Here is a 23,322-nt window from a genome sequence, read left to right on the forward strand (position 1 = left end):
CTGCCTAGCAACGTGGGCCACGGTTCCCCACCCTCCAAAAAACTATGTTTCGGCTGGCCACACTTTCCAACACAAGGCTGGGAATTCCAGCATCTAGACAGTACTCCAACCTGAGGCAGACTCACCCTCTTCCTGCATGAACATCCTAGAGTCCTCACTGGATGTAGACACCTTATTCCCTCCCTAATCCAGGACACCTAATTACATGGCACTGGGTCTATCTTGCCCTGTGAGTGGGAAGCCCACTGTGGCTGGAGATCCAGTGCTCTTTCTCCCTCTTAGAGTCCCCATATACACTCATGATGTTCTGGATCTCAGGGAAGAGAAATCTTCAGGTCTGACTTTCTTTGGTATCAGACTTCTAGACCAGGCACAGCACAAAGAAAGGTAGGGTGATCAGGGAATGTGGAGCTTCCAGGCTGAGAAGGGAAGCACTCTGGGGTCTTAAGTGGCAGGAGGACATAAGTGCTTCTAGGGTATCCAAGATACTTCCTCACAGTCACTAGAAGATTGCAGCCTAGCAGGGTGCAACCTGAGGATCTCACTCAGCAGTTCACCCTTGTGCCACCATGTCATTGTCATTATTACAGGAGTCATTGAATATCCTGAATACCTACTGAGCACCTAGCAGCCTAAGGGACACAGCACACTGTCCCCCATGCCAGCTTCCATGCTGTGCTCCCAATTCCCACCCATGGCCCATCTCACCTCAAAGGCCCTCCAAGAGCCCTTCCGTGGTCCCCATCTCTGAGTTGAGCACCACCCAAGACCCATGAAATCCCAAAGGGGAATGAACAGGCCGGTGTCAGGAGAGGGCCTTGGAAGCTTCTACCTCCCTCTTGGGTGCTGAGCAAACAGCCACCCAGGAAGCTAAGGAGAGACTCAGGAAGCCACTGATTCAGGTTCCTGACCCTTTCTATCACATTGGTCAGAGCCCATTGCTACAGGATGCACAGATGTTGCCCTGTCCCTGGAAATGCATTTTAGCCTCCTGCACCAGGGACACATGTATCCACTTGGGTCCACTATGAGCCACCATTGCAGTCTTTGTGCATCATCTCCTCTGTCAGAGAGACCCTCAGTGCCTCTGGCTATATATCTTCTCTATGTGGAGAAGAGAACAGGAGAGAGGCCATATAGAAACGAAGGATTTCAATAAATATTTGCAGAAGGAAGTAGGGACTGACAGGGGAACAGCCTGTGTGGAAACCAAGGAAGGGTAGAAAATTAGGTTGTTTGGGGCTGGCTTGTGCACTGTAGTACTCCTTTAATAATTACAGTAGAACCGCAGGTGTCAATGAGAACTACCCAGGCAAACCCCCAAATTTATTCTCCACTTCAGACCTCAGAGCTGCAGCAGGAAGACATGAGCTGGTGCAGGAGGCCCTCCTCCCAGGAGCTCAACTACTCCCCCCGCCCCCCAGTTTCCTACAGTTAATGGGGAGAGGAAAGTACCTGCTGGCTCTTTCCGGCCTTCCTTATAAGCAGGGACAATAAAAGAAAGAAAAGTCAGATAATGGAGGACAGCATCTAACGGGAAGTCCTAAGACCAAACACAAGGGGGCAAAGGGAGAAGAACCAAAAAGTGAAGACAGAAAACAGTCAGCAAAAGATGCTCCTTCCCCTCAAAATCCAGTGAATCCCTAAAAGAGAATAGGATGTTCTGAGAAAAGGAGGCATCCAAGGTACAATAGAGACAACCACAGTTTAAAATATGACTGCTGAAATTCAAAGAACGTTTTTTAAAACCATAGATATGGACTGCATAACAGCATTTTGGTCAACAACAGACCACATTTAGGATGGTGGGTCTCATAAGATTGTAAGAGAGAGCTGGGGTTATAGTGATAGAGTGCTTGCCTCGTATTTGCAAGGTCCTGGGTTTGATCCCCAGCACTGGGGGAAAAAAAAAGATTATAATAGAGCTCTGAAATTTCCCTATCAACTAATAATGTTGTAGCCCTCATGACATCATAGCACATCATCACATGTTTGAGGTGATACTGGTGTAAACAAACCTACTGCACTTTCAGTTGTATAAAAGTCCAGCACATATCATTAGGTACATTGCAGAATACTGGATGAGATAATAAATAACTATGTTATTGGTTTATAAATTTACTATACTACACTTTCGTTGTTATTTTATTTTATTTATTTATTTATTTATTTATTTATTTTTTAGTTGTAGTTGAACACAATACCTTTATTTCACTTATTTATTTTTATGTGGTGCTGAGGATCGAACCCAGGGTCCTGCACATGCAAGGTGAGTGCTCTACTGCTGAGCCACAACCCCAGCCCATATTATTATTTTATAGTGTACTCCTTCTACTTGTAAAAAAAAAAAGTTTATTGTAAAATAATACACTCTTGTTATGCCAGTGGCAGCCCTCAAACATCTCATGTTTATTGTGCCTCTTGATTGCATCATTTTATCTTGTGCTTGATTTAATCTCATGTTGTTTTGTTCATTATGACCCTAGGAGCAGAAAGCTGTGTCACACATATAGGTACTATATAGCTTTGGCATAGGAGGCTATTCTATCTAGGTTTGTGTAAGTTCACTTTATGATATTTGACAACCAAATTGCCTAATGATAAATTTCTCAGAATATATTTTCATCACTAAGTGATCCTAACTGTATATAAAGAGAGTATTAGGACTCAAGGAAATCTACAAATAACAAAGACAATTTTTAAAAAGTAAAGAACACATAAAATCAATACAAAAGGCCCAATATCTAACTATTGGGAGTTTTTTTTTTTTTTAAAGGACAGGAAAAGCAGAAAAGATTTTATTAACAAAATACTAACTATCAAGATGGAACATGCCAGGCTGGGAATGTAGCTCATTGGTAGAGTGTTTGCCTAGCATGCATAAAGACCTGGGCTCTAGCTCCAGCACTGCAAAAACTAAAGAATAAAAATATGGAATGTGCCTACCAAATGCCCAGTGCCATGATCAATGACACTCTCAATAAGCATGAAATCCTAGGGTCTCAGAGGTCAGAGAGGGCTCCAGAAATTCCTTAGCAGCACTAAGGACCTTACTTTCTGTCCTTGAGCTCCCAGGGTGGAGGTGACAGGGGATGCCCTAGGATCTGATTCTCTCCCCAGACTAACATCCAGCAAGCAAGAAGCCAGATTAAGAGGCTTATAGACCTCTGAGGTACCTCATGATTATCTATTCTCATATGATAGACTACTCCAAAACTTAGAAATGAAAACACTCATGATTTAACCTGATTTAAGCAGGTTCTTCAGGGTTTTTAGTGGGCTATCTCACCCTCCTTCCAGGATCTGGACCTGGCTGGGATATATTGTAGAATGGCCAGGATCCTGAGGGAAGCCATATCAGTGGCCATTTCTACCAACTTGGTTTCAACCAGGACTCAGGATTTTTCTGAACCAGCTTCCTGGGGATATTCACTGAGGAACTTCCACGGAATGAAGGAAGAAAACGAAGAGAAGGACATGGGTAATAGGAACTCAGGGGCAGTGAGGGCAGTGCTGTGGTGGGAGGGGCCCCAGGGCCTGGCTCCCGCCCCAGCTCCCCCATTATGACCTCCCTGGCTGTACCTAGGCCTTTGTGACTGTCACCCAGGCAAACCTGTGAGCCAGAGTGACACCCAAAGTACCCTCAGTAAGAGGGTGGCAGGTCAGCCAGGCCAGAGCCTGGACCTGGGGTCAGGAAGGGGTCACAGGGAGGGATGGAGGGGCCAAAAACTCTGGGACCATGTGGCCACTCCCACTCCCAGTGTCCCCCAGCCCCAGCCTCGGGCAGCCACGGAGGATGCTTGGATCAGCCCTGCCAGGGATTTGTAAGGTGGCCCTGTCTGGTTCCCATCCCCTCCACTCACTCACTGGAGTCTGTGAGGACTTTTCCAGCCCCGGGGTCAGGGGGCAGGGAGCCCAGGGTGGGGGGTGAGGCAACCAGGGTCTTTCTTTCAAGTGAAGAAGGAGAGATGCAGTGGCAGAGAGTGAGAGAGCCAGTAGGGCCAAGACAAAGAGAAATGGAGGCAGAACTGGGGTGGGGCTGGCCCCTGCACCAAGGGCAAGAGCAGGGGCCATTCAGGCAGGGGGGATCCCCCTGTACAGGGCCTAGACCCTGCCCATGTCCAAGCCTTCCATTGGGAAGAGGGGTCCCAGCCTCACCCAGAGTAGCCCCCTCTCAGCTCCAGAGCAGGCCGCTGGGGTCTGCAGAACAATCCTTTCTCCAGCTGGAGCAGGAGAACCACAGCCTGGTAAGTACAAAGTCACCAGCTGGATGGGTTCCAGGCTGATCCCAGCTGCCCAGGCCTTTACCCTCACCTCAAAGCTCCAGACCCTGCCTCAGTTTCCCACTTGAAAAGCAGTCATGATAGATGACCCCATCTCTGTCTCCCAACTCCAGAAAAGGCAGAACCAGGACCTTCGGGAGCAGCTGGGGGTCCTCCTGGGTCCAGGACAGCAGTTCCTGCCCCTGTGTCCAGAGCACTCAAGTTGCACAGCCTTGGCCTGGGTGAGAACAAGTGTGCAGCCCTGTGACCCTGCACAGCAGCATTCCCCCGGCTGCCCAGGGCTGCAGACATTGCCCACAGCCTTGGGCTGATCTAGAGGCTCTCCCATAGTCCCCTGAATCAGCCAGCACCCGGCCCCTGGAGGACAGGACACCTGTTCAGCTGCTACGGCGGGAGCTGTGCCAGGGGGAGGAGGCCTTCGTTCGGCAGTCTCAGGTGGGCTTGGCAGTAGGGACCTGGGCCCAGAGAGGGGATTCCCGTGCCCATACTGTCTCTCCTCATCCAGAACGAGCTACAACAAATACGACTGTCCTTTGAGAGGAAGAAGATGGCCATCACTGAGGTGCTCACCCAGACCAGGGTGGGAGAGGGTATGAGGGGATCCCCACTGGTAGATCCTGTTCCTTGAACATAACACAGACTTTCCTGTTCCCAGGTATGGGACGGTGTGGCCGAGGTACACATGGCTCTGAACAACCAGGCCACTGGGCTCCTGGTAAGTCCCCAGAAGGATGAGGGCAGGGCAGGAATTAGGTGGTGGTGAGAGGCAGGGTAGGGCAGCCAGGTAGTCAGGGGTGGAAGATCTGTCTTACCTCTTCTGTCCCCCAGAACCTCAAGAAGGACATCCGGGGCGTGCTAGAGCAGATGGAGGACATTCAGCTGGAGATTCTGGGGTGACGTAGGGGACCAGGGCCTGACTGAACCAGGTCGGGATGGGGTGGATCAATGTTTGATCCCCCAGTTCCACAGTAGGGGGTGGCACAAGTATGGGGTGAGGGGCACATGTTCCTGACAGTGCGGCCCCCCAGGGAGCGGGCCCAGTGCCGCACCCAGGCCAGGAAGGAGCAACAGATGGAGTGCACGGAGGTGAGCTCCCCACCCCAGGCCACTCTTCCAGTTTGGATACCTGGCCCAGGGGTACTTCTGGGGGGGGGGGGGAGGTGGAGAAATGGGATCTAGACAGCAGGCCCCAAGGTGGGATCCTCCTGAGGAACCAGGTGACCAGAGTCATCCTGGAAAGTAGTTGCAGAAGGTGGCCCCTGCAGGAGGGATGGGGCAGGGGCACAACTGGGTTGACTGTATTGAAATCCCTGTCTATTGTGGGTCCTCCAGAGTCAGGGACCCCCACCCTCTGCCATAGCTCTCAAGGCAGGCTCTGACCCAGCCCCCTCCCCAACAGAAAGGGAGGCCACAGCTGGAATGTTCCGAGGGCCTCAAGGGCCAGCTCTGGTAGGTCACTTTGCAGGCAGAGCCCAGTCCCCCTGGGAACGTCCCTGTGGGCACCCCCTGCCCCTGACCACCACCGCCCGCAGGCTGCTGGCCCTGAGGCTGCTACTGGGCGCCCTGCTGGCCTGCACCGCTGCCTACGTGTACGTGGTGGACCCCGCACCCTTCGAGGGGCTAGTGCCGCCCCTGATGAGCCGAGCCGCCGTCTGGAAGCTCCGGGCCCTACTGGGCCCCTTCCTGCGCCTCGAGGTGGACGACTTCCTGCCCTTCTAGGCCGGAGGCCCAGCGGCCCCAGCGAGGAGGAGGCCAGGCGGCCACCGGCACTGCCCTGGGTGCCCACTGGCCCCGTCAGCCCCTGGCCACAGCACTGCTGCACACCGTCCCTGCCAGGAGCTGCGGAGAAGGGTGGAGGCAGGGTCTGTCCTGAGGGCTGGGCCTGCGGCCGGACATATAGTCGTGACATGCTTGGTGTGTGAGCTTGTTTCCATGGAAACAGTGTGGAAGGGGCATTTTGGTGCTTCCTAAAGCAACCTATCCCAAGGAGCCCTGTCAATCTGGCAGTGGCAGGGAGAGGTTCTTCAGGACAGGATCCCTGCCTCAACCCCAAGCATCAGTGTTGACTCCCATGTCCCATATTGCTGCCCTCCACCCCAACCATGATGGTTTCCCCTGAAAGGTATCTGCACAGTGAGAACCAGGGGTCCATGGTTCAAGCCCTCCCAGGTACCTCAGAGGTCATGCTTGGATCCCTGAGTCTGCTGACTCACTGACCTCGTAGTGTTCCCATTACCCACCATTCCCCTCCTACCACCCCACTCCACTCTTCAACCCAGTCCAGCTTCCTGGCACTGCCCAAGGCTCAGACAGGGGAACCACATTGGTGGACAGAGCCATGGAGGTAAACACCAAAAATTTTATTGGGGGAATTTAAATGGAGGAAGTATCCCTTAGAACAATAGAGAATAGCTTTGTGGCTTTCTTGTCCCAAAATGGGAGAATAGAGCCAGTGCCCAGGGTGGATCCTGGGACAAGGACCCTGCACAGGAGGGTCATCCTGCTCTGCCTCTGGAGGACAACCAGGTCCAGCAGGCTCAGAGATTGCAGGACTGTGGACCATGGATCACTCATCCCTGGATGCAGACAGACCAGGTGGAGCCAGAGCAGAGATACTGATGCAGAGATACTGATGGAAATCCGGTGGGCAGGCAAGGGGCCCAGCTGGATGGGCTGGGATCCCAGGGCTCACCAGGCTGGTGGCTCTAGGAAATTAAGGCATCTGTTTATGTTCTGGAGGCAGGGTAGAGGGACTGTAGTAACTGGCAGGGAAAACCTGAGACCCCCTCCCCAGCCCAACCCACAGAGGCCCAGGCTCCCCAGGAGGAAGTGGCTTAGTCTAAAGTGCTTGGTAGGACAGGGAGGCTGGGGTGAATGTCATGCTGGTCACAGCAACTCCAGGGCCACCCTCAATGGGGTACTGGACCCCCTGCAGCAGGTGGAGGACTTCCTGAGGTCACCTGGACACAGGGTCACAGGCCCTGGCAGTCTTGAGTCAGTCAAGATGTAGCTGGTAGAGACAGGACCCACAGTCCACACCCAGCCCCACCCCAGGGTCCATGGCAGCCTGGCTTCCTGCTTCTCCAGTTGGGCTGTCCAGGGCCCCAGAACTGCCCACTTGCATCCCACTAGGGTCCCGAGAGGCTGGGGAAAAGGCTGGAGGCTGCCGAGTGTAGGCGGCACATGGTCCCACGAGGGGGTGCCCCAGCAGCCTGGCTCCAGGGGGCCCGCAGTGGAGGGCGGTCCTCAGGGAGGCCAAGATGGCACAGGTGCAGGCCAGGGGTCCCCCTGGGCTGGCCACGCTGCCCCCATCCACGGCTACAGGTGCCTATTCGCCCCCTGTGGGCCACGGCATCCGTGAGAGAGAAGCAGAAAGGGTGGAGGTCAGCTTAGGGCAAAGCTGTGGGGTCCAAGGCTCAGGGAACCTCCCTTTGGGTCCCTGAGCCTCCCCATTGTTCCTACACTGGGTCTGCCCCAGTCCCCTCAGTCCCTGCCAGGCTATGCCAGCCCTGAAAAGCTTTGATTCCTGGAACTCCCCAATCCCATCTCTAGCATATGGCAGTCAAAAGTGAGTGCCTTGAAGTTTAACCTTTATCCAAGCCAGCAAGTGGCCCCACTGTGCACCCCATTCCAATTCCCTCAAGCCCTTAGTTCCTGGAGGCTCCTGGGACAGATGCAGTCCCAGCTTTTCCCCAGAACGATACCTCATGCTTACCAGTTCTCTCCTGACTCAGTTTCATCAGCAGAAATGCACACAAAGAATGTACTACCCTGAGCCAATCAGCTACCCTCTCTCCTGAAGTCCTTCCCTTCCCCCTGGGGCCCCTGCACCCACAGCCCTGACCTTGCCCAAGTAAAGGATCAAAATGACTCTTTTTCTTTTTTTAATAAAATTATAGATGTAGATATAAAAACATAAAACAGACACAACGCAAGCTGACGCTGCCATGTGCTTACTCTCAGGTCCCTGACACCAGGGGAAGCACTGGTCCCCCCCACCCCCAATGTGCTTTCCACATGGGACCGGCCGGGTTAGAGCCAAGGACTGCGTATGATTTGGGGTGGGGATTCTCCAGTTTGGCAGGGAGGGTGATCCAGGTCTCACTGGCCTCCTGGGGTTGTGTGTGACCCCTGTGCCTGTTCCCATTACTTTCTCTCCCCACCCCACCCCACCCCGTCGCCTCCCACAAGAGCATAAAGCAGAAGTTAAGGCTTCAATGAAAGGGACAGCGGCGGCCGAGCACTAACACATCAGACATGGCACGGCAGCACAGCACGCAGACACGGGGACACAAGCCCACTGGCCAGGCAAGACAAAATGCACAGAGCTAGGGCCTGTGCCACAGCTGGCTGGCTGGCTGTCCATCCATCCGTCAAAACCCAGAGTAGACCAGGACTGCAGAAGCATCGGCCTTGCCAAGCTACAAGCTGCCAGCTGGGTCAGTGAAAGGCAACATGTTAGGAGCAGCTGGGAGGGCAGGGCCCCAGGCACCCTCTGAAAGGGGAGGAGGTAAACCCATGGGATTGTTGGAGACTAGCATGACAGAGTGATGTTGTTGAGCTTGGCCAAGGGAGAAGGCAGTCTGGGTCCCCTTCACTGCCCCATCAAGGACAAACACGGGCCTGCAGCCTGGCACAAACTGCTCAAGATCCTGTCTTCCCCATGAGCAGATGAGTGGATGGACAGGCAGAGGGTGCAGGGACAAGCTTGTGGAGGCGTGGCGCTCTCCTGCTGATCCACACCAGGCTTGGGCGGCCTCCTTTCTCTGGGGTAGAGAAGTCGGTGGGGATGGGGAGAGCCACTATGGGGTTCTGGTCCCCATGGCACCACAGCAGACGGGTGGCGGTCAGTTCTCAAACCGAGATCTCGTAGGTAGTCCCACCCACGCCGGAAACCTTCTTAACCAGCGTGTGCCGGGCAGGGCTGACGGAGGGTCCCAGAGGACCTGCAGCAGGCCCCAGTCGGGTCAAGCCTGGGGACTGCCCGTTAAGCTTACTTGGGGGGGTCTTCAGCTGAGGGTGGTCTCTGCATTAAAACAAGCACACACACATACATACACACACGGTGAACACAGGATGGTGGGGTGACAGGACACACAGACATGGACTGGAGCCCTCTGTCCTGGCCCCTTCCTCAAAGAGGGTTTGTGCTATCACAGGAAGGACAAACAGATGTCAGAACCGCTATCATCCTCCTGGTTGCCTCAACACCTCCCAGCTGGCAATGACCAGAGAACAGGGCAGGCAGGTAGACATCAAACTGGAATCCTAGGTCCTGCCCATGTCATGGTGCCCTGAGCTGGGAAAGCCACCACCGGGTCTGCTCCCCATTCCCTCTAGAAAAATGGCTGTTGTCCTGCCACCTGGCCTGGCCAGTGCTGACTATGGTGTTTCTGACCTCACTACTTAAACATTCCTAAAGGCAGGAGTCCCTCCTTTCCCCAGCTACTGTCCCCGCCTTACCACAGCCACATCCCTGATCCTAAGAAAAGTAAATGGGCTCCTGGCCATATGTAGGGTAGGGAGGCCTTGCTCAGGGCAAGACCACTGGTGACTAGGCACCCAGCTCCTTTGTGGCCAAGTGGCCTGGATAAAAAAGTCTCCTCTTGGGGCCTCATCTGCCTATCTGAAACAACTGAGCCTGAGCTCTCAGGACCTGGTTACAGCAGTTCTGTGACCTACCCAACATGAGAACTTGACCCAAACAAGGCTCAGCTCTCCTACTTGGACCTGGCTCTATGAGGCAGAACCAATTACCAACCCACCAGAAGCCTATAGCCATCTGTTCCAGGGACTATGTGCCCAAGGTGGCACATTTCACTCTAAGGAGATGTCCCCCAGTCTCAGCCTCCGGAGATGCATGGAGACAGGCCCAGAAGAGTGCCAAACAGACTGAGGAAGGTCAGAGCCCATGGCCCAAAGGAAACCCATGCAGCCATATGGTACTAGTTCCAGAAAAAAGAGGCACCAGTGCCCAGTTGCCCTTCCACATTTTGAGCCTGCACCAGCTCTGGGAGAATGTGACATGTTGATCTCAGGGTACAAATCTTCCTGCTCCCACATATGAAGCATGCCCAGGGCATCCTCAGAACCGAGCCACTCTCACATGGATAACTGAGAAGTCTTCAAGGCAGGATGAGGCCCACCCTCCTTGTCCCATCCCAGCAGGCAACCAAAGGGCTCCAGGACAACCCTTGAGTACTGGGCCAAGAAGGGCCCTGCAGGTGGTTGGATGGCTGCCCTGCACTGGGAAACCCACCCACACCTCTGGACACCCACCTCTGCACAGCCAGCGAGGGTGGCCGTTCCGGGAGGTCCGTATGGATGAAGGCGACAGCTTTGGGGCCCATGTAGGAGGGCGAGCAGGGAGTGCCAGGCGGGGAGGGTAGACCCTGACGCACAGGCGACCTGTGTGAGCCACTTCCAGGCCGGGGCCCAGGGGCGTTGTTGTTGGCCTGGTCGGCCTGCAGGGAGGAGGAGGATGTCCGTGGTGCCCGGCTCACAGAGCTTGACAGTGAAGACAGTGATGTCTGCAAGGCAGGGTTGCGGGCACCACCAAAGCCAGGCCCAGCCACAAGGTCATCTCTGGAGCCATAGCGCAACACAGAGCCACGAGGACCCTCAGACAGCACACTGGCCTGCTGCAGGCTGTAAGAGCTGGGTGTGTCATAGACTCCAGAGTCACCAAAGAGTGAGTCGGCCTGGGAGCGTAGCAGCCGCTCACGCTCCTCCCTGTCCTTGCGCTCCTGGATGGAGGCCATGATGGTCCTCGACAGGTTGTCATAGCGTACTGGTGAGGGCTCCCGAGGCCGGGGACCCAGCACGGGACTAAAGCTGCGGGATGGGGGCCGTGGTGTGTCACCTGCTGCCCCAGGGTGTAGGTAGGGTGAGCGGTAGCCAGCTACACCAACAGAGGGGTGTGCTGGGCATGTGTGGCCACTGGGTGAGCCAGGGTTAAGCAGGCTATCATAGGACAGGCTGCCATTTCGGTTGGGTAATGCATGGGGAGCAAAGATGCCCCGGTGGGGTGTGGGAGGACCACCCTCAGAACGCAGGGGCTGCAGAGCTACATGGTCCCCACCCCGCCGGCTGGCAGCCTTGAGGCTCAGAGAGCGCAAAGCGCCTGAGAAGGCATCAGTGGCACTGAGTGGTGGGGACGGTGGGTAGGTTGAGTGCAGGCCACTGGGCCCATGGTCTGGGAGGTCCAGGCTGGGCTCAGACACAAAGTCCAGGCTGTGGGTGCTGTCATCCCCTATAGTCAGGGAGTCAGGGCCTTGAACCTATGGAGAAAGAGAGCACTCTCACCCCTACCCAATCACACCCCCAGCCTGTAGCCACCAGGTGCTCTGTGCCCATGTAATGTAGACTGTAATGCTGGTGACATAGGCCATGGCAGATGCCACCAACACATAGTAGAAGATGCTCCCTATTTTCTGACTATGCCCACCTCTCTCATGCCAACCATGGAAGGAATTTGGGACAGAATGGAGCCAGGACAGAGGCCTCAGAGGGAAGACTATGTGGGGCCTGCCACTGCCCACCAGCCCCAGGTGAGAAAGGGCTGCATGGGCAACACCCAGGTTAACACTGACTCTAGGCAGCAAAGAAGCGGGAACTCCACAACTCTAGGCCAGAGTAGTGCCCTCAGAGTCTACCCAGCCAGGGAGTCTACCTTCTCAGGGCAGCCATGGCCACAGAAAAGAGGGGTCTCTTTCAGTCTCTGTGGGGCAGCTGACTTAGGCTGAAGAGTAGCCCAAGGAACCTCAAATCCTAAAGGTGATGATGGTGAAATATGGCCTTGGTGCACTTAGCCAACTAGACTGAACCTTCAGTAGGCTGAAGGATCCAGGTCAGTCCTGGGATAGAAGTAAAGCAGGGAATGAACCTAGAATACCCCCATTAGCAACCAGGGCTGACCATCCTCCAGGTGGACAGGGTCACTGCATACCCATCAGAAATGGACCCTCATCTAGGAAAGCCCAGACTCACTGCCCCATCTATCAATCCCTAAAATGGAGGTGGAACAAGATGTGAATCCTAAGGGATGAAGCTGGTCTAGATGAATGGGGCCTGGACTCAGGCCTGTCTCTAAGGCTAGACCTCAAGGAGGGATGGCAGCCCTGGGAACACTCAGGGCTCTGGGTTATTCTGAAAGCTGGACAGCAGAGTACTGAACTTGGAGAAAATAAATGGGTTTTCTCAAAGAAATCTCAAGTTCTTCTGAAGGCTTCCCATGGGCCTTAAGTTTCACTAATGGTGAAACTCCAAGTCATCCTGGCACACACTGCTTCTGGGGGCAGCCTCTCATCTGGCCTAAGGGCAATGCCAGCCAAGAGATAGAGATTCCAGTCTTAGGACCACTAGAATCAGCCCTCCCAGAATATCTCACCCTGTACCCCTCCAATTGACCCCAGTTCAGGGTTTCAACCGGGTAAGGTCCCACTGGCATGCACATGGCCCTCTGTGAGTGGGGACTCTCTGGAAGCATGGCCTGGTCTCCTCACCTGCTCGCTAGGACCACAGAATGGCGCCTTGGGACCCGTGGGGAAGGCTGGCCGGAATTTGTACATGGCAGGTGTCGGGGGACTGGTCCTCTGCACTGACAGGGCACTCTCTGGGGAAAGGGACCACTGTCAGACTGGGGTCAGTCCATGTCCCTCCCCCAATTTGGCTGTCCAACCTCACCAGCACTGCCAGGCCGTGGGGTCTTCAGGTCACCTCCAAAGGTGCTGGCCTCTATCTTGGGGGGCAGTGGTGGCCCCAGATCCAGTGGCTTTTCATCCAGCCGGTCCAGACTGCCCTTAGACTGGGAGGGATGGGCTCAGTGGTATGTGGGGCTTGGATAGGGGGTAGGACTTAACTGAGGATTCCTTCCTGGAGTGGTGGGACCCTTCCCCAGAATTCTCCCAATTCCTCCTCCTTCCACCTCTTCTGGGCCCCCTTCCAACATGCCTGTTTTCTCACTCTAAGGGTCTGATTCCCATCCCCTCTTCCTTCCCAGCCCAGGCCCCCACCTTGCTGCGGCCCAGTCCTGCCTTCAGCCCATTGTCACTAAGCTTGACCTTGAGCGGTGCAGCTCTCTCCAGGAGTTCAGGCCGAAGGAAAGGTGGCTTCAGGCTCACTGAGAGCGGCAACCGGGGTGATTCCACCATGTACCTGCACCAGGAACAGAGGAATCAGCAGCCAAACAACCTGGCTATGAACACAAGGCAGGACCAACCCCACCTGGAAAGTACAGAAAGATACCAGGCTAAGGGTTCAAGGCTGCCCACCCTGCACCCAGCACAAGCTACCTCACCCCCCTGCCCAGGCCGGGCCTCACCGGGGTGCCAAGGGGCTGCATAGCACGTGCTCCACGTTCCCATAGCAGCCTCGGGTGAAGGGGTTCACACCCCCGCGAAACTTCCCAGTCACCTGTGGACACGGGACCCCTCAGCCAGCCTGGCCACCCAGGGTACAGGCCAGGGTAGGCAGAGGGATAGGCAGGGGAAACTGGAGTTCCTCAGAAGTGGTGATTGTGGAAAGCAGCTTGAGCAGTCAGCCCAGGGGTGACCCTCACCCAGGCCATCCCAGCATATCCCTATAGGGAGTTGTAGAATATACAGGCCATCAGTTGCTGGTGACTGCAGTGTCCACAGGCATGGGGCATGCAGGGGGACAGGTAGGCACAGCCTCACACCTGCGACCCCTCCCACCAAAGTTGCACAAGACACCTCACACAAGGGTTTCCAAGGCCCTGCTCCAGTGAGATCTGCACCTGCTCATTAGTGGTGCGCCCTCGAGTAACCAGCACCACGTGGAAACCAGTGAGGCCGATGACAGGAATGAAGAAGAGTCCAGCCACACACATGACAGCCATGCTGACTGGTTAAGGTCAATGGCTGCAGGCAAGGACAGGGTGGACCCCATCAGAGTGGCACTGAGCAGGTGCCTGTGTCCAAATATCCTCCTCTGCCCACTTAAGAATAACAACTCACCCACTGGGTCCCCTAGGCAGCTGATCAACCCCTCTGGTTCTCAATTTCCCCTGTGACACACATCCCTGGACTACACTGCCTTTGGGAGGGGCACTCAAGGATCAAGGATACGTGATGGTGGTGTGGGCAGCTCCCAACCCCTCGGCATGGTTCAGCACGTAGACCAGGCCAAAGGCCACGACGCCCACCATGTGTGCACTGAGTGACAGCAGGAACAGGAAGAAGTAGCGGTAGTTCCGGCGCCCAATGCAATTGTTGACCCAAGGGCAGTGGTGGTCAAAGTCCTAGGCAGAGGCAGTGCATCAGGGCACATAGGGGGGTGAAGATTAGGTGCAAGGCCTGGTTGGGGGAAGCACAGAGCAATGGGATAGTCACCTCGACACAGTTGTCACAGACACTGCAATGTGAGCAGCGTGGTGGGCGGTAGAAGTGGCATGTGGCACACCATTTCATGCGGACCTGGATGCCCCGCACATCCACATTCTTGTAAAGTGGGGCCCGGAAGTCGTCCTCTTTGTCTTCGTCCTCGTCCGCTGCAGATCAGGAGATGGACAGAGTGGCAGGGAACAGGAAAGTGACTTCCCTATCAGGAAAGCCCCTGCCCAGCCTATCTACAGGGAACCACTAAGTCCCTCAATTCAGCCCCTCATACTTCATTGAAAATGAGCAGACAAGCTGCCTTAACGCAGAGCCCTACCTCGGGGGAAGACACCAGGGTCCATGAAGGTAGCCATGCTGAAATTGGCCAGGACAAAAAGGAAGATGATGCCATTGTAGACAGGAACAGCTGGGGACACGGCTCTCGTCAACCATGGGCACCTGCAATGGAAAGCCAGGAAGAGAGCTAAGTATGTAGGATACAGTATAAAGGCAAAGGGCAGATCCATAAGACGTGGAAATTTGATTTGTGCGGTTTGGACCCATCAGGCCACCAGCTGCAGACCTACTGGGAGACCCCTGCCCATCAGCCCTTTGTTCCTTGGCTCAACCACCAGATGCTGTTGTACACTGTGTACAGTGTGTAGTCCTCCCGCCATGCCAGTTCCAACCTGGCAACACCCCAGGGTAGCTGTCTGGAGCGTAACTCACAGTTGAGGGAAATGAGGCTCAGAGAGGCCCATTTGACTGGGGTTACATCATTAAGGATGGGTGGCCCAGAGCCAAACTACAAACATCCTTTTACCCCAGGCACAACTTTTCTTGGCTCCCCTTCCCTGGGGTGACACAGAAAGGAAGTGAACACCAAGACAAAAAATGAGACAACACTCATGTGCTATGATGTATAGAGGCCAGTAACCTGCCTGGGTGGCTCCAGTCAGTTCAGGCCTCACCTAAACCTGTCCCCAGGCTGGCAGGGACCCCTCACAAGGAAGACTCTGGAGTAATGAAAACCACAAACATGAGTCATATATGGAGGGACAGTCTCCCTGCTCTTCCCTGAGGGGCATAGCAACCCATCCCTCACCACTGGCAGCCTCTTCTCAGTTTGTCACCTTGCTCCCCAGATAACAATGCAGAACACTTCGAAACACTGGAAAAGCACAAGGCCCCTACCCCTTCCCACCTCTCACCACCCTGCAGCACTTAGCTCCAAGTCTTTCCACTTTTCCAGGAAGCCTTCCAGGACACTTAGTTCTCTGCAGCCTCCTTGAAAGGGTTTTGCACATCTCCCTAAAGAGAACCTGCTCCAATCCTCAAGGAGCCTGCCCAGAGTCCCTTCCATGGATACCCACTGGTCCTCAACTCCCCTGACCCTGACCCTGCAGCAAGTTCCTGAGTGCCACCTCTCAGGTCCTAAAAAGCACCTGGACCCTCATATTGTTTTTCTGCTGCTTCCCCTGCACCCAGCTGTTGTGACAAGTGGTCAGGTACACAGGGGATACACACTCCCCTCCCCATCCTGCACTTGAGCCCTTTCTGGAGTCAGGGGCCAGTGGGGATTCCCCCACCGTAGTCCTAACTATAGGGATGTAGCAATGGTGGCTGCCAGCAAGACAAATAGGGCCCACAGCCCTGCCCACCACCCCAGCTCACATCAGCCACGCTAGTGCACCCACGCCTGCCTTGGCCAGGAGCCAGCTCTGCCGCCCCAACAACCACCTCCATGGCAGCAGAACTATTTTTAGTGGAAAGCAAGAGGCTATTTAAAGATTCTGCTTCCCACGGCAGTGTCCTCCACAGGGCCAAGAGCTGACAGTTACCCCTTCCCTTTCTCCACAGCCAGCATGGACACAGTGTGTGTACATAATCTGCAGTGCAAGGGTCTCTCTGCCAGGAAAATCTGCCTCTCACCCCTACCCTGGTGGTCTGGGATGCAGACCCCGTGTACACCTTCTTTTCATATTCCCCATCCCTGCCTGGTATACGGATGGCACTTAACACATGTCTTTGACCACCAACCTAATGCTGTTCAGCAAGGAGACAGTGAGGGCCTAAGGCATGGCCAGCCTGGCATGGTGGAAGGCATATACCCCAACTGATGCCAAACAGGGGAGACACACTGAGAGAACCAGTCCAGCCCAGGGAGAGGTAAGGTACCCCCTTGGATGGCACAAACAAGATCCCTACAGAACTTTCTTGGAAGGGCTAACTACATAATCACTGTGAAATGAAAATATGGATGCCTTATTAAAAAGTTATTAAGAAATACAAAACAACACTAGGCATGGTGGTGCATGCCTGAAATCCCAGAGACTTGAAAGGCTGAGGCAGGAAGATTGAAAGTTTGAGATCAGCTGGGGCAACTTAGTGAGAATCTGGCTCAAAATAAAAATAAAAAAGGGATAGAGATGTGGCTCAGTGGTAGAACACCCCTAGGTTCAATCCCTAGTACCAACAACAACAAAAATCAAGACAGTGATAGTATGTCATTTAGCCCTTGTAAAACATGTGGAGCTGGCCTGCCCTGGAAAAGGAAGAGACCAAAGAGTCCAGGGGCAGGCTGAAGATGAGGTAGATGGATGAATAGATGTAGGGGAGAGGCAGCAGGCAGGTCCCCAGGGTGGAAGGAAACATGAAAAGGCCAGTCATGGGCTCTGTCCTTGTATCCATGGTTTCCCATCCTGTATGGTACATCCCCATTCTCCCAACTGTGAGGAAGGGGAAAGCTGCTGTCCTCACATTTTATAGACAAGGACCTGAGGATCCGAGGCCTTGGGACCAGTGTGCATTTGAGCTGGGTTTTCAACTTGTTCCTTGGCCCTAATTGGAACTGGTCTTGGGAGTGCCCTAACCCGTGGTGTAGGCAGGGCCTGAACCCCTCAACTGTCCAGAGTTCCCTGCTGGCCAGGTAATCTATACCACTGGAACCTCCTTGAGCCTCAATTTCTTCCCCTCAAGGCAGGTGGGCTAGACAGCTGACTTGAGTAAGATTCCCTAGGAGGAAGGGGTATGGACAGCAGCTGTGCAATGATAGGTCCACATTTGGAAATTTGTGCTCTTAATAGGGCAGTGCTTGCACTGAGATGCTGGGTAGCCTCTGTCCAGTGTGGGCACCACCTGGCCAAATGTCTGGGAGGGCCAGTGGGGGGCCTTAGCTGAGTATCAGAAAGGACTAAGGAGACACACAAGTTCTCTGAGACCTAAGCCACCATTCTCCTATTATCTCCAGCCCCTTGGCTTGACTCAGGCCCAGGACCAGGCACTTGTCCTCCCTGTCACCCTCTAGGTGTTATTGCAGGGACCCATGAACCTAGACCCCACTTAAGGGGGACAGGCCCACTAGCTAACCCATCTCGGCCCTGGCAGATTCCAGAACTTAGGAAGCATGCATGCTAAGTGGTGGAGGAGACAAAGAGAATGCACAGGCACATACACACACTTGAACACACATGTGGACACACATACATGTGTCACACACAAACATGCTCCAAAGTACACATGCACAAACACAAATATGCAGGCCCATAAACACAGACAACCACTCTTTTACCCAAAAAAAAGCACATATGCATGAACACATACAAATATATCCACAAGCAAGACATATGTATATGCAAGAACATACACATGCACAGGCACACACACTTGTGTGCAGGTGAATGAATGCAAAAATGCCAGCAGAGCTCACATTCAATTATAGAGGCCTAAGCATATGCATATGCACACATGAACACACACATGAAAAGACACACCCCTCCTCCTCCTACACCCAGCTCTGTCCAACCTCAGCTCAATAGCCCCTTGTTGTAGGCCTCAGGCAAATCCCTCTGCCTCTCTGGGCTTTCCATTGTTCCCCTGTGAGACAGGGCAAATGTGAATACACATGAGGACACTCAAGGACATGCAAAGATGTGTGAAGACACAGGAAGACATACAAGAACATGCAAGGATACACAAAGACACAGGAGGAAACAAGAGGACATGTGAGCTCTCCTGGGCAGCAATGTTCAAACCATATTTGTGCCAGCACTAAGCTTGAGAGGATCCTCTGCCCCCCGGGGATATTCCCCACTCATGTGCACCATGCTGGTCCTTCTCTACCTGGCTCCAGGGACCCCAGCTGGATTCACCCTCTTCCCCTGCAGGATATAACCCAAGACCTGAGTTTGCAGAAGGGTCAGAAAGAGACAGGCAGGTCACAGGCCCCAGGGCCATGGGCAGAGCATTTAGCCTTCCATGAATCCTGCCTACAACTTCCCTATGACCCCCTTCTGGTTGACTCAAGCCATGCTGTCGACCAAATGGAGGACCAGGAGGGGGCCTAGCTGAGGTTCCAAGCACTCCTCCAGTTCCAGCCCTACCTCCTGAACAGCAGGGACATAAGCCAGGACACAAGTCATTACAGTGTGCCCCACCAGGGTGGAGGTCTTAAGTCCTGCCTAGGCTAGCATCTCCCTATAAAGGGGGATGGGGAACTTTACAGGCAGAATGTCTGCCACAGCTAAATGTGGAATGGAAATTTTTAACTCAGACATTTTCTTTTATATCAGGTTCTTCATTAACAGTTTGCATTTGAGAGTGGTACTGGCCCATGGAATGCCAGGACTCCACCCTGCCCTGGTCATTCCAAGTAGGGCCTCTGGATCATGAAGCATCTATACCTACCTGTCTGATCCCTATAGACACCTGGACAGATGGGGAAACAGGCTCAGGAGTGCAGGGAAGTCCCTGGTGACATGCATCATGTCCTGGCAGGGGAGTTCACACTGAGTTTCCACCCTCAGGCTCTTCCCCACAAGGCACAATCAGCCCTTCTTCTACCTAGCCCCTTAACCCCCAGGCCTAGACCATCTGCTGTCTTGGACTAAGTCTCCAACATGGAGAGGGCTCAGGCCCAGCCACACCAACCCAGATGCCTCAGAGATAAGACCGCCCAGCCCCAGTCCTCTGACATGCATAGTGTCCCTGTCATTCTGCAAAGTGACTCTGGGGAGAGGCAGAACAGAGGCAGAGCAGAGGACTGCCCTGAAAGCTTTTGGACCCCTCCAAGTACCTGACCCAGCCTAGTGTTGCACTATAGTAAGAAGTCCTTTGGAGCCCAGAGGACACAAACCCCACCTGGAGAGCTCTAAGAATCTGCCATACAACATACACTCCAACCTCAAAATATGTTACACTCTCAATCAGGCATCCTTCCCACACCTCAGCCTTTCCTGGAAAGATGTCTGAATGTCCTACTGGCCCCACAGCCTTTGGTGAGCTGGCTGAGGGAAGGGATCCCTAGTCCTCCAGGCCTCAGACTTCTGATCTTGCATGATACCAGAAACATGGCCCACTTGGTATGGAAATAGAATCTACCCTGAAAGGGGCAACTCACATTACTGAGTGCAGAGAGGAGACCTGGGGTCCATTCACCATCTGGTAAAGTCCAAGGAGCAAAAAAGAAAATAGAAACCCTATATAGATCCTGAGAGCAGGGTAGGGAACCATTCCCTCACTGAAGCCAAAGTGGGCCCAGGCATGAGGAAGCTACCGGATATGAGGAAGCCACAAAGGAGGCACTGAAGCCTGTTCCAAGGACACCCACTCAGCATGGCCACCAGACCTACCTAGTATTCCATCTAATCAGAATTGTCATGGCCTACCCTACAAAGACCTCTTCTCAAAAACTGAGCCACCTAGTGGATTCCAGAAGAGCTAGGTTGGGGAAAGTTAAAGTCCCAATTTAGCCCAGGAAATTTGGCCTCAAGGTTGCCAAGGGATAGGTGAAGCCATTGAGTCTCACTAGATAGTTCCTACAAATGGGACCCAATAACACCACTGAGTCTCCATCCTGCCACTGAGTCACATATTGCATGTTCTCCCAGACTAGCTGAGTTCAGCGTGGGCCACACACAGATTGGAGTGCTATCTCCAAAGGGAACCTGATACCTCAAAAGCACCATTGTCCATGACCCTAGAACTCCAGCTTTGAGAAGAGAGGAAGGAAGTACTAGCAGCCTGCAGAATGGCAGCAGCCTCAGCACTCAAAGCCTAGGCTGGGTCAATTCACAGGAAAGAGCACATAATAGACTCTGAAATCACAGGTGAGTGACTCACAAGCACTCCTATTGCGTGGCCTGGGTGCCATAGAGGTGAGGCCAGGGCACAGATAAGCTCTCTGAGGATGAGGAGATGGGTGGTCTCCATGAGCTGGAGGATGAATTTTAACTTCTTTAAAACTTTTTTCCCCCCTGCATTTTTTAAGTTCTCCATAGAGAACCTTAAGTTATGAGAAAAGACACTGGATTGCACTTGGGTAATAAGACCTGAGACAGACACACCACCCCAGTCCCTGGGAGGCCAAGATCAAGCTGAGATCCATGCTCCCAGAAGCCCCAGGGAATGGGTCCCCAACCTCACCCACTACCCACCTCTCTCTGCCCCATAGTCAGCAGCATCAGAGTGAGAAGAACACACTGACTCTCCAGAGCCAGAAATAAGCCCGTCCACACAGGCCTTTTTTAAACATATTCTTGGCAGTCTGCAGGCCCAGCCTCCAGGTAAGTACTCTCCCGCCTCCTCAAGCACCCAATTCAGACTCGCCATGCACATGGGCTGCCACCCCAGCTCTTACAAAGGTGAAAGAGCAGTAGGTTGACTCCTGCCTATCCCAGGCTCACTCACACTCAGAAGCCATCACTCTGTCCACCTGGGCTCGGACTTGTGGAAAGGGTTTGCAGCAATCCCTCCTCATGCCTGAAAGATCCCTAGGGTGACCCCAGGACAACAGAGGGAGGTCAGCAGATCACTCCAGGCTGTAAGCCAGCATGTCTGAGGTGAAGAAGTTGAATCTGGAGCCACCTGAGGCCCTGTGAGCAAGGGGATTCTGTCCCTATAACTAGAGGCTTAGCCTCAAAGGTCTTAGTGTCCCCTATGAGAAGCCCACAGCAGAGCTATTTAAACATCTATCTCTGAGTGCAGCCCAGCCCAGCCACTCAAACTCAAATGGCCACTGAGAGCTTCCAAAGAGGAAGGCCAACAGAGGGCAGAGGACCCCACCAGGCCAGGGTCATCAGCAGCTATGGGGTAAGCATGTGGCAACCAGACCAGGCCACACCTACGCGGGAATAACTTGGCTCTGGCCTGGGGTGGCATTCTGGAGGGGACCCAAGAAGCACCCACGGCTGCTTGCAAGGAAGGCTAGTAATTCTGGGCAGCCCGCATCCCCTCCTGAGCTTTGTGAAAGGGAAGGGATGCTGCCACACCCAGGGCCTGCCTGACACAACTCTGAGATGCCCAGTTAGTACCACTGTCCTCACACACATGTGGCTCACCTGTTCCAGAACGGGATGCGGTCCCTTATGCCAGGGTGGGGGCTCGCCTTGCTCACAGCCCGCGCCCCGCCCAGCCCGTCTGATTTCAGCCCCCTGCCCTGCCCAGCTACCCAGCCCGGTAGCTGCCTCTATATTCCCAAGAATCTATGTCAGGCCTGACTGCCACCCGGGCACACGGACGCAATGCCAACTCACGTGAACACGAAGAAGAGGGTGCTGGAGCCGACCAACAGCGCGGCGGCCGTGGCCACCGGGATGTACTTGGCGGGTTTGAGGCGCGTCCCGGGGCTGCGGGGCATCCTGGGCGCCGCGCCGCCGCATCCCTCCCCGGGGCCGGGCGGGCGGAGCCGGCCGGGGTCGGGCCGGGGTCGGGCCGGGGTCGGGCGGGCGGGCTGGACTCGGCGCAGAACCCGGCGGCGGCGGCGGCGGCGGCGGAGGAGGAGGAGGAGGAGGAGGAGGAAATCCCACCCCACGGGGCGCGGCGGCGCACTGATGTCAGCGCGCCCCTTAAGGTGGACCTGGCTGCCGAGGATGGAGGCGGGCGCGGGGTGGGGGGGGGCGTCCAGCGGGGGCGGTGCGTTGGCCTCCTCGCGGCCGCCTGCAGCCCCACACAAGTGCCCTCGGCCCTCGAATCCCCCAGACCTTCAGAGGGGCGGGGTCACTCCTTGCTTCGGGCTCAGCGCAGCTGTTGTACCCTGCAGACTTTGCGGGACGAATGGCAACCTCCGTGAAATCCAGAGACCCTGGTCCTACCCGGTGCAGGTTTCCTCCTGGGCCTGTTTGCACAGATCTTTCCTAAATAGTTCCTTCCCCTAATCACATGTGCATCCCGGCGCAGGCTGATGGCCACAGGTACATGCTATTTCTGGGCAGGGACAGCCCCCTCATCTGGAGCCATCTGGCAGTCACGAGGGTGGGGTGGACTTTGTGATACTGTAGGGGCATCAGTGTTGTTTATCAACCTTCCCCATCTCACAACCCTCATGCCATTCTTCAGGTCTGAACCGAGCGTCCTGGCCCAGGTGGCAGGCTTGGAAAAGTGTCATGAGACCCTGGGACTCCTCCCAGAGACTGGATGCCCCACAGGGGGGCGCCATCACCTTGCCCAGGATCGGGATAGGCGCGGTGAGCAGGCCCACCTCCCGCAGGAAATCCCACCCTCCAGTGCCAGTGCAGTTATCACTTAAGGTGGACCGGCATTAGAGAATGAGGTCGTCTGAGACGTGTATAAGTGGTCTGGGCAACTGCACTGGACTCCCTGGCAGAGCACACTCAGCGCCTGAGTGGAGACCTCGTAGTTCTACTGCCTCTCTAGCAAGGGCCTCTCCTGGCCACTCCAAAATGCCCCGGGTGTCTTCTGCTCTG

At 54.6% G+C, this 23,322-nt stretch overlaps 2 protein-coding genes across 4 annotated transcripts; one reads left to right on the plus strand and one right to left on the minus strand.

Annotated features, from left to right (window-relative positions):
* The first annotated feature begins 3,713 nt into the window (after window positions 1-3,713).
* Ccdc188 (coiled-coil domain containing 188) lies at window positions 3,714-6,002 on the plus strand. The gene is made up of 9 exons (XM_076866932.1): window positions 3,714-4,247; window positions 4,397-4,504; window positions 4,614-4,718; window positions 4,789-4,845; window positions 4,939-4,998; window positions 5,112-5,176; window positions 5,312-5,369; window positions 5,683-5,732; window positions 5,816-6,002. Exons 1-9 carry the CDS (start codon window positions 3,714-3,716, stop codon window positions 6,000-6,002), a joined length of 1,224 nt encoding a protein of 407 aa, XP_076723047.1.
* Window positions 6,003-6,655: 653 nt separating this feature from the next.
* On the minus strand, window positions 6,656-22,367 carry Zdhhc8 (zDHHC palmitoyltransferase 8). Of its 3 annotated transcripts, none has more exons than XM_076855895.1 (11): window positions 22,153-22,367; window positions 14,958-15,079; window positions 14,636-14,793; window positions 14,372-14,544; window positions 14,041-14,143; window positions 13,606-13,697; window positions 13,298-13,439; window positions 12,969-13,089; window positions 12,788-12,897; window positions 10,563-11,563; window positions 6,656-7,622 (listed from the first exon to the last, which is right to left on the minus strand). In XM_076855895.1, the coding sequence occupies exons 1-11, from the start codon at window positions 22,254-22,256 to the stop codon at window positions 7,412-7,414; spliced, it is 2,337 nt and encodes a 778-aa protein (XP_076712010.1). In that variant the 5' UTR covers window positions 22,257-22,367; the 3' UTR covers window positions 6,656-7,411. The 3 variants fall into 3 exon arrangements, with proteins under 3 accessions (XP_076712010.1, XP_076711948.1, XP_076711889.1); XM_076855833.1 differs by having other exon boundaries at window positions 7,584-9,309; window positions 10,563-10,747; XM_076855774.1 differs by having other exon boundaries at window positions 7,584-9,309.
* Between the last annotated feature and the right edge of the window lie 955 nt (window positions 22,368-23,322).

This window comes from Callospermophilus lateralis, chromosome 1, assembly GCF_048772815.1.
Source record: "Callospermophilus lateralis isolate mCalLat2 chromosome 1, mCalLat2.hap1, whole genome shotgun sequence".
In the NCBI taxonomy this organism is placed as follows: Eukaryota; Metazoa; Chordata; class Mammalia; order Rodentia; family Sciuridae; genus Callospermophilus; species Callospermophilus lateralis.